The 10,106-nt window shown below is 40.6% G+C and overlaps 1 protein-coding gene across 1 annotated transcript; it reads left to right on the forward strand.

Annotated features, from left to right (window-relative positions):
- Positions 1–449: 449 nt before the first annotated feature.
- LOC139710337 (proto-oncogene Wnt-3-like) lies at positions 450–2,757 on the forward strand. Its single transcript, XM_071622260.1, has 3 exons — positions 450–681; positions 1,445–1,737; positions 2,278–2,757. The coding sequence occupies exons 1-3, from the start codon at positions 555–557 to the stop codon at positions 2,755–2,757; spliced, it is 900 nt and encodes a 299-aa protein (XP_071478361.1). The 5' UTR covers positions 450–554.
- Positions 2,758–10,106: the final 7,349 nt, after the last annotated feature.

Below are 10,106 nucleotides of genomic sequence, written 5' to 3' on the forward strand. Positions count from 1 at the left end.
TCGTTAGCATGAAAACTGCCATTCCAGCAAGAGTTGCTATAACATCACCTTTTTAATTATGAAATGGGGCCCTCATACATTCACAGATTAGGGAGGGGGTGGTCTTGCCAAGCTAGAGGCTATGAATCATCGAAATTTCTTTGATGGCTCATTCAGTAACATTAGATATCTTAGACCAATCCACCACAAAACTATTTTTGCAAGGACGATCCGTTTGATTTTATCACGTAAAATTATTCATGTAAATCTATGTCGTAGATTTCGTCAGGCCAATTTCAAATGCAAATTTCGCTCCATGATTGAAATTGATTAGATATTTTGATCTGTGTTCTCAGACATTATTGTTATGCAATAACGTATATATTTTATGTTGTGAACGTAGTTGAGCAGAAAGAGAAGATGCTACTTATACTCAATTTCCTTGCTTCTTACCCGACCACAGGTTCGTGGGTGCAGCCTACGGTACGGCAGTGCAGCCGGTGGAAATCCCCTGTCGCAGAATTCCGGAGCTGTCGGACAAGCAGATCCGATTCTGTCAGAGGAACCAAGAGAAGATGTCGAGCGTCGCTGAGGGCGCTCATAAGGGAATCCAGGAATGCCAGTTCCAGTTTCGCGGGAGACGGTGGAACTGCACGACGATAGATGGCGACGATTCAGTGTTCGGGCCAGTCCTCAACAAAGGTTTGTTTGTTTTTATGTGTTTGTTGTTGTTTTGTTTTCAATAGCTTCACTGTATGTGAATTAATGTCGTCTTTTTCTCGCACTTCAGTCTGTTTAATTTGTCTTTGTTGTAAAGGTTATAAGTTTAATTAATGTTAAATCTCAGGCGTACTTCATTGAGCGGTTTTCAGTTGTTTACAAATACTCTGTTTGCTGTGCGTTATGCACATTTTCTCTGTATCCACGATACATACACTATTATATCCGAGGATTTAATGTTTCACTTCTTTTAATTCGTTATGCTGCATGCGGAAATAGATTGTCTTTTATTGTCAATTGTTGATTATATCTGCAGTTATGTGTATGTATGTACGTTGTATACATATCAGCACATGTGCAGGCCTACTCAGTTTTAACTTTTTGTGAGTCCAATGTTTAGGATTTTAAAATAATGACAGAATATTTCGGATGTTCGTATCTTGATATCTTTTTAACTGAGTGTTTTCTGTAATCACATTTTTCTCCGTGGGACTTTTAGTCTGTGGATTTACTGTTACGCTCGTTTTTTCACTTGCAATAAAATCGAAATTGATTGATTTATTATTTGATTGATTGATTGATTGATTGATTGATTGATGGATGGATGGATGGATGGATGATGTTTTCCACATGTTTACCTTATTGATATCAATAAAAGAGACAAACAAATTTGGGAGCTTATTCACTTCTAAAAGAGCACAGAAAGCTAAAGCAACAATTGAATTTTACTTTAATTTTGTTGCAGGGACGAGGGAGAGCGCCTTTGTTAATGCTATTCTGGCCGCCGGTGTCACGCACGCGGTCACGCGGGCGTGTTCCCGGGGTGACTACCTAGAATGCGGTTGTGACCGGTCCCACCGCGGGCCGCCGGGGCGGGATTCCAACATCACGCCGAACAGTACGTGGCGATGGGGTGGCTGCAGCGAGGAAGTGCGGTACGCCGTCAAACTTACGCGGGACTTTCTGACGACGCGGGGCGGCCAAGCGGCTAAAGTTCGGACTCAGATGGACTTGCACAACACAGAGGCAGGCAGAAAGGTCGGTTGTCTATTAGAATTTGGAATTCCATTTATGCCAGCATGCAAAGGTCATTTCTTCAAAGAGAGAAACAGAAAAAAGTCATAAGTCGAAAAACAACATCTTTAACAATGATATTGAATGAGTTTTCAGAAAATCACTTGATACAAAATTTGACCCAAAGAACTCGGAACATAGACATCGATAAATACAAACACACACAGTAGATGAAAATATGAAAATAATTATGAAGTGCCACTATTATAAAGTGAGAAACATATGCATGTGCAAATTTGTTCAAGTCATGGGCTTGATGTATTGCTCTGTGTACCCCTCAACTGGATTTTCTCTTCTTTTTTTTTTCTTTCTCTCTTTTTAGAGCCAGTAAAGGCCCGTGTGGTGTAGATGAAAAGAAAAAAACAACGACAAACGAACAAAACAACGTAAATTGGATACGTGCTTCATGCGCTTAATAGTATCCGAGGATTAGAAAACTTGATTGAAAAATGAACAATCACTCATTTCTTCTTCGTTTGTTCTTTGCTCTGTCCTCTGCTACAGTCTGTCCTGCATACAATGGAGCTGCGATGCAAATGTCACGGTGTGTCGGGGAGCTGCGAACTAAAGACGTGCTGGTGGGAGATGGCGCCCTTTAGAAAACTTGGGGACAAACTCAAAATAAAGTACGACAGCGCGGCCGAAATGCGCGTCGAGCAGAGAACACACGGTCGCACCTTCGTCGAAGTCCTCCAGCCGCGATTCGAGGAGTACAAGGAACCGACGAACATGGATCTGATCTATTACGAAAACTCGCCCAACTTCTGCGAGAATAACCCGGATGTTGGCTCCTTCGGCACGAGAGGGCGTGAGTGTAATCTGACGTCGCATGGAATCGACGGGTGCGAGTTGCTTTGCTGCGGGCGAGGTCATAACACCATGACGGTAACGCGGCGTGAGCGCTGCGATTGCGTCTTCGTGTGGTGCTGCAAGGTTGTCTGTAAAGAGTGCGTCAGGCAATACGATGTACACACATGTAAATAGACACGAAACTCCACACGACATCAGTTTGAGATCCCACTGGACCAGTCGTTACGGAAGCGCCATCAAAACATAATTAATATCTCGAAGGGAAAGGCAGATACAGTGTAGATCCATTATCCGTCAGAATCAGATTATAGTATTCATCAACATCTCAACTAGCCTGGTTTCAAGACCCCTTGCCAACTGGACTCTGCGGCGACCTGCGGCGACGAAGTCGCCGCCTTTGCCGAAGGCAGGACAAAATCACCTAATCCTATTTCAGTTTTCGACGTTGAGGGCGTCAATATCCTGTATAGCGAAATAGTACGAGCAGAGGGTCTGGAAGCCAGACTACATCTCAACGGAATTTGAACCTCTCTCCGCATGTGTATTCTGTGACTATCACACGTTTGCCCCAAATAATTTTGCCATAATTATTTCATGGAATTTCTTCTCCTATGGGATGCAACCAAATGAGGACTAAACTGTAATAGACTTTATTGACTGGACACTGGATTACGAAAGAGGCTCAAGTACGATTTCTTATAACTTTCGTCTATGGGAGATATTATACCCGTAGGACACTGGATTAAGAAAATTTGTCAAAAAGCCTTTGACGTTGATCTGAATTTCAGTTTTTATGAAATGCACAAAGTTGCCTTACGCGTTAGGAATCTATAGTCACTTTTCGAGTTTTTTTATGTTTTTTTTTTTTTTTTAGTTTCCCGGTTTTTTGTAACTATTCTGTAGAAACAAGACACATCACTGGTTTCATATATTTCATTTTCAATGATAGGAAGTTACAGTAATGTCCATGCTATGTATTGTGTTTTCTATTACAAACGTCAAATCACTAAGTAGACGGATTTTCTTTTTTTATCAACGGGCGTTATCAGCAACAGAAACTTTGTAATGAATGTCATGCGGACACGTCTATGAACACTAAATCAAATACGAATCTCATCGCCAGTAGTGAGAAGGGCAGAACAAACACATTTAAATCAAATACCCTACGTATTGAAGAGAAAGGTTAAAAAAGTGACAATAGACTTGTTCGCATAATTTTGTTTGTATATTGCATAGCGTAGTGTAAGTGACGGCGAAGGCGTGGGTTTTAAAGTTTGAAATATAACAGCATTACATTGACTATGTCAAAGATACTGTGCCTTTATTTTTTACGTATGTATATCTGTTTCTTTGCAGACGCTGAAACAAAACGTTTGTACGCTCATTTTGTTATTGTTATTATTTCTTTAATGTTATCATGAATTAGGTGTTCGGTGTTGGATATGTACATTTTACGCCCTAGAATGTCGAAAGGAATGTATACGTTTTATATTGTATCATAGACTTTGTTTTGAACAATATTTATATTTACAAATTCTATGTACAGTTGAATAGCATTTAGCTGTAAGCGAAACTTCGAAATCTGCCGAAGAACACAAGCCCAGTGACTACGTGTGAATCAAGTAACCTTGCTTCTTCTCTACACCGGAAAGGGAAATTGTACAACCATTATATAGGATTCTACATAAAACTTGAATTAGTGTATCAGACAGATTAGACTCCTTGTTAAGAAAAAGAAACCACATAAATATGTATAAAGGGACATGTTTATTAAATGTTCACAGTTACTTTTAATGACGATAACTATGATATCATAATTATTCTTATTGGGCGAGTTATGTGCTGTATTTGCAAAGGGAATCACCTGCACGTTGCTTCAACATGGTATCGGTTTAATACTGAAAATAATCATTCTATCCTCTAAATGATGTTGTGTTACTGCGACCTCAAAGAGCAGTGTTAAAATTATTATCATATTAGTAAACATCGAGGATGATTTTGGGAAGGGATTCTCAAATATTGATTTGATTGGAAAGCAAATGAGGTGATAGATCAAATATAATCCATTCTATAGGCCGCGAAGTTACGTTGACATTCGGGTTGACATGGAAGCTAGGCGCCGTTAGCCTATACAGCAACTGGGTTGTGGATTGAACATTTACACACATGTACAAGCAAAATACATAACGTATGTCTATTTAGTTAATAATTAATGGAAATTAAATTGATATCCAGATAACGCACACAAGCAAAACCATTGTACATCTCGACAGAAATTGGATGACGCCCGGTATTTTCTAGTTTGGTAGTGTGTGCTCGAACGTTGCGGAGAAGATAATTAGTTCTGAATATCGCATAAATTTCAGCAAAACAATTAATTTTATCAGTGCATTTCTATTCCTTCATTCCCATTTCATTACCTGATTTTCTCAAGCAAAAAAAAAAAATATGAAGAGAACAACAGTTACTGATTGTAAGCATTTGCAAGTTTTGACTGCACTCATGGGAAGTAAAGATATTGGGTATACGTTGTAGAAGAAAACAGAACGTACTGAGAAACGGTGTGCCTACTGTATGTGTATGGAATGTTCACAAACCCTTCATTAACTCGGCATAATACATTTCAATGCTACCAGTTTATTCACACATACAATTATATTTAGAAAAAAAAACTTACGCAAACATACTAGCTTTATCATCAAAGGTGTCTGTGTAAGTAAAAGATTGGATGTGACTCGGTCTCAACTCGATTATTGCATTATTATGTGTATATTCAATCCTTGAGAAGTTGCTCGTGTTGAATCGACACGAGATCCATCTTGTGTCTATATTGAAATAAAATTGCTATCTTTGTAAGTATGAAGGGGTTCGACCAAATGGTGTAGTCTTTTAACATCTATTGTCGAAATGGATCCATTCATGAGATGAGTAATGACATTTAGCAATAATTCGACAGTCTTGAACATATCAGTCGCTCTGCTGTTAATATATGTTATATAATTCATATACCTATATTACACACACACACACACACACACACACACACACACACACACACACACACACACATGCACACACACATACACCCACACACAAAATGAATGGATATGAGTGCAGTGGAAAATATATTCTGAGATGAAGATGAAAATGATCCATTCAAGGGGGGGGGGGGGGGGGGGGCAACCGAGCTCAGTGGATCAATAATTTCATCTTCCTAAGTGAAAAGCATTCATTATTTGTTATATGTAACACCTAAAAATATAACCGTTGTGCCATTTGTTTTATGAATTTAGAAATACTGTCCGTCAATATGCTTGCTTACATGCACACAGAAAATGCAGGCGTCTTACGTACCGTGCCAAATCGCATGAATCCAAGATTGCACAGTAACCGAAGCAAAATTTGCATAAAATGATGATGTAATAGTAAAAATGGAACAAAAATGAATAATCAATACCAAACAACTAAATGACAAGCATCTGTTTAGGTGTTACATAAATAGGGCCTACATGTATATATATATATATATATATATATATATATATATATATATATACATGTAGGCCCTATTTATGTATATATAATATATGTATATATATATATAATATATGTATATATATATATATATTTATTTATATAATATACACATATATAATATATTATATATATATATATATATATATATATATATATATATATATTGTGACGAACTCGCCTTCTCGTCGTGAATTAAGAGAGTGTATTTGACTGTCTGTACAAATGTCTCCGCGAGCCGTGTCAGGATGGCCGAGTAGGCGGGGTTCGTTTTGTTGCAGTTTACAACGATCCCTCTAAATTATTAAAACTACTAGTCTGTACGCTACCATGTATTATGTTGTGTCAGAAGCAGCTCACCAACACAAGCGGCACACATACCAAGTTCAGCATCACTTATGTATGTCACTCCCAAGCGTCACTTGTAGAGGATGTTAAATTGGTACACTTATTTTGTCACCAACTTTTACTACCAACTCTTGCTACCAAGTTCTGCTACCAAGTTTTGTTACCAACTCTGCTACCAACTCAGTCACGCTAACGTGGAACACCTTTCACAACCATATGGTGGCACAGGTATCGTTGATGGCACCGTTACCAACTTCTTCAGGCGGCGACTGGAACTTGGATTGGGCACGGACTATGCGACAAGTCACATTACCATTTTACCCGAAATCCAACGGCGGCGACTGGAACTTGGATTGGGCACGGACTATGCGACAAGTCACATTACCAATATACCCGAAATCCAATGGCTTGCTAGTTGGTCTTCTCAGGAACGGTGCTCCAACTCATGAACATCTACCACCACTCTGCACATCGCTGCTTGGTAATAGAGCTCTCAAGAAGACACAGAGCAGTCAAGAATTCAGGAACACACGTACAGTTTATTACACATAGATGAACACTAACAACACATTAGAAATATATCATACACGGGCTATTTGTTGCGGAATATGTCACACAACGGCCACTTTATATGCCTCTCCTCCTATCGCGGAATGAGGAGGCAATCCCGCACGGCCGTGAGCAATGCGGAATATACCCGCAGTAATTGTTCAAATTATTTACAATGTTGGCGTGGTTATTGGTGGTTGTTGGTGGTGTTTATTGGCGCTTTTCAATCAATCTGATTATCTGCGCCACGTCTTCTCCATGCTATAGTAGGAGTCCATGAAAGAGTCTATGAGCTCAGTTCGGTTGATCCACGTCACACTCACTCTGTTTTAGGTTTCGGCTCACCTGTCAAGTGGCAGTGTGTGAGATCAATTTCCCTCCACCGTTAATAGTGCAGTTTGTGCAGTGCATCTATATACATACATATAAATATACTCTTTTGTGTGTGTATATTTTTTAACAAAACATACGAGCACACAAGGTGTGCGTATTGCTAGTAAACACTAACAATATCAATAACAATAATCAATCTTTATGGTTATTAAATTCGTACAACGATTATACATTTTAGCAGTATCTCTTGTACATGGTTACTTTAATTCGGCATGTATCATCGGTCTAAACCGGAGTTGGTATTGAAATAATCCAAACTTGCCCATGACAAACAAGTAACCACATATCTAATAATAAATATTAAAACTCATAATAATGCACTACCACATTACAGCATTTGTCAAACGTTCCAATCGTGCCCCCTTTCTATGCTATAGGCACAATCGATCATAACAAATTATAATCGAAACGGTTAAATCGAATCGGTTCCACCGAATTTCGTTACATGGCTTCCCTCCCCATGCAGGCTTCGTCCCTGGAGCCGAACACATAGAGAGCAAAAAATGACAACAAAATATACTACTACAAACATTATTGAACGTTTTGCTCCTTTGCAAAACTCTACGTACAGTCCATAATAACGTAATGAGACAGCTACAGTCTTTAGTTCAAAGCTGTCCAAAACTGTCATAATATAGACTAATTGTTCGTCAGAAACTCATCTTTTAAGAGTTCAACAGTCTCTTCATTTGATTTCCTGACCGGGCTGCTCCCTTGCAGCAGACAGGTCGACACGAGAAATGTTACATTTTACCCTGGCATGGTGTGCCAGAATGAATCCGATGTACGACGAGAAGAACGGACGTGCCTCAACGGAGAGCGGCTCCTCGATCGGGGTAGATAATCAGGTGGTCTTCCCGGTGACCGAGAATAGCGTGCAGGTGAGGAAGAGTCGTCACACCGGCGATGTCCACTAGGTAGCTTTCCCGCAACCACTGATGCTGTCGCGCTGACGCTGACACGTGTCCTTGCTCGGCCTGTAGAGAACACCTCTGAGTCGTCTCTCAGAAGCTGGTATGCCGATGAATTGCTTTCTGGGGGAGTTTCTGTCAAACTGCATTGACAGAAGTCCACCAGATGTGGCGGCACACAATTCTGAGTGATACCTTCGTCGAGAGGCATGGTCTCTGTGTCGTCCTCAGCAAGGCTGGTAAGGTTGGCTGGCGCTGTCCCTTAATACCAACGTCGGTGCTGTCGTTGCTGCACATATCTGTCTCTCATTGTTTATACATGGGAGAGATACCCATGGAGTATGCAGCTGCATGTTCTCGAAATCTAGCGTGGTGTCCAGACCAATCAAGAGATCCAGACCGAGGATGCCCTCAGCTCTTATGTCAGCTACTACCAAGTCAACATGGCACAAGCAGGAGCCAAGCTGAAGTTCCATGGTAGCACGTCCCTTTGTTTTCAGCCGAGATCCATCTGTTTGACGAACGATGCTTGTCACTGGTTCAAGTGGTGGCTTTCGCTCAGGTCTCATTCGCAGGTGCATTCCTTCTGAGACATATGACTGCGATGCACCACTGCAACGGCGTAGCCAGGATTTCATCTTAGGGGGGGCGGTTAGTCTGCGAGGGAGCGAAGCGACCGAGCCCGAGCGAGCGGAGCGAGCGAGGGGGGGGGGGGGGAGGGTGTGGGAGGGGGGTGTCCCCCCCCTCCCACGGTAAGAATTTTTTGCATTCTGATGTTGTAAATGGTGCAATTTGATGCATGTTTTTGCGCGTTATATCGACGTGAAACAGTCCCACTTGTTTAAGGTAGCAGTTTATTTTGATGTAGATTATTATTGAACAATTTGCCTGTAAAATGCTATAAGTTAAATAAACTTCTTGTATTAACTCTTTCCACTGAATATCATGAACGCGACTGAACCCGAGAGAGCGGAGCGAGTGAAGGAGGAGGGGAGGGTGTGGGAGGGGGGTGTCCCCCTCCCACGGTGAGAACTTTTTGCATTTTGATGTTGTAAATGGTGCAATTTGATGCATGTTTTTGCGCGTTATATCGACGTGAAACAGTCCCACTTGTTTAAGGTAGCAGTTTATTTTGATGTAGATTATTATTGAACAAATTGCCTTTAAAATGCTATAAGTTAAATACACTTCTTGTATTAACTCTTTTCACTGAATATCATGAACGCGACTGAACCCGAGAGAGCGGAGCGAGTGAAGGGGGAGGGGAGGGTGTGGGAGGGGGGTTTCCCCTCCCACGGTGAGAACTTTTTGCATTTTGATGTTGCAAATGGTGCAATTTGATGCATGTTTTTGCGCGTTTTAACGAGTTGAAACAGTCCCACTTGTTTAAAGTTGCAGTATATTTTGATGTAGATTATCATTGAATAATTTGCCTATAATATGGTATAATTCAAATACACTTCTTGTATTACTTCTTTTCACTGAATATCATGAACGCGACTGAACCCGAGCGAGCGGAGCGAGCGAGGGGGGAGGGGAGGGTGTGGGAGGGGGTGTCCCTCTCCCACGGTAAGAACTTTTTGCATTGTGATGTTGCAAATGGTGCAATTAGATGCATGTTTTTGCGCGTTTTATCGACGTGAAACAGTCCCACTTGTTTAAGGTAGCAGTATATTTTAGTGTAGATTATTATTGAACAATTTGCATATAAAATGGTATACGTTAAATACACTTCTTGTATTAGTTCTTTTCACTGAATATCATGAACGCGACTGAACCCGAGCGAGC

The sequence above is a fragment of the Diadema antillarum genome, unplaced genomic scaffold, assembly GCF_040938485.1.
Source record: "Diadema antillarum isolate AM-2024a unplaced genomic scaffold, OU_Dant_1.0 seq00001522_RagTag, whole genome shotgun sequence".
Taxonomy (NCBI): Eukaryota; Metazoa; Echinodermata; class Echinoidea; order Diadematoida; family Diadematidae; genus Diadema; species Diadema antillarum.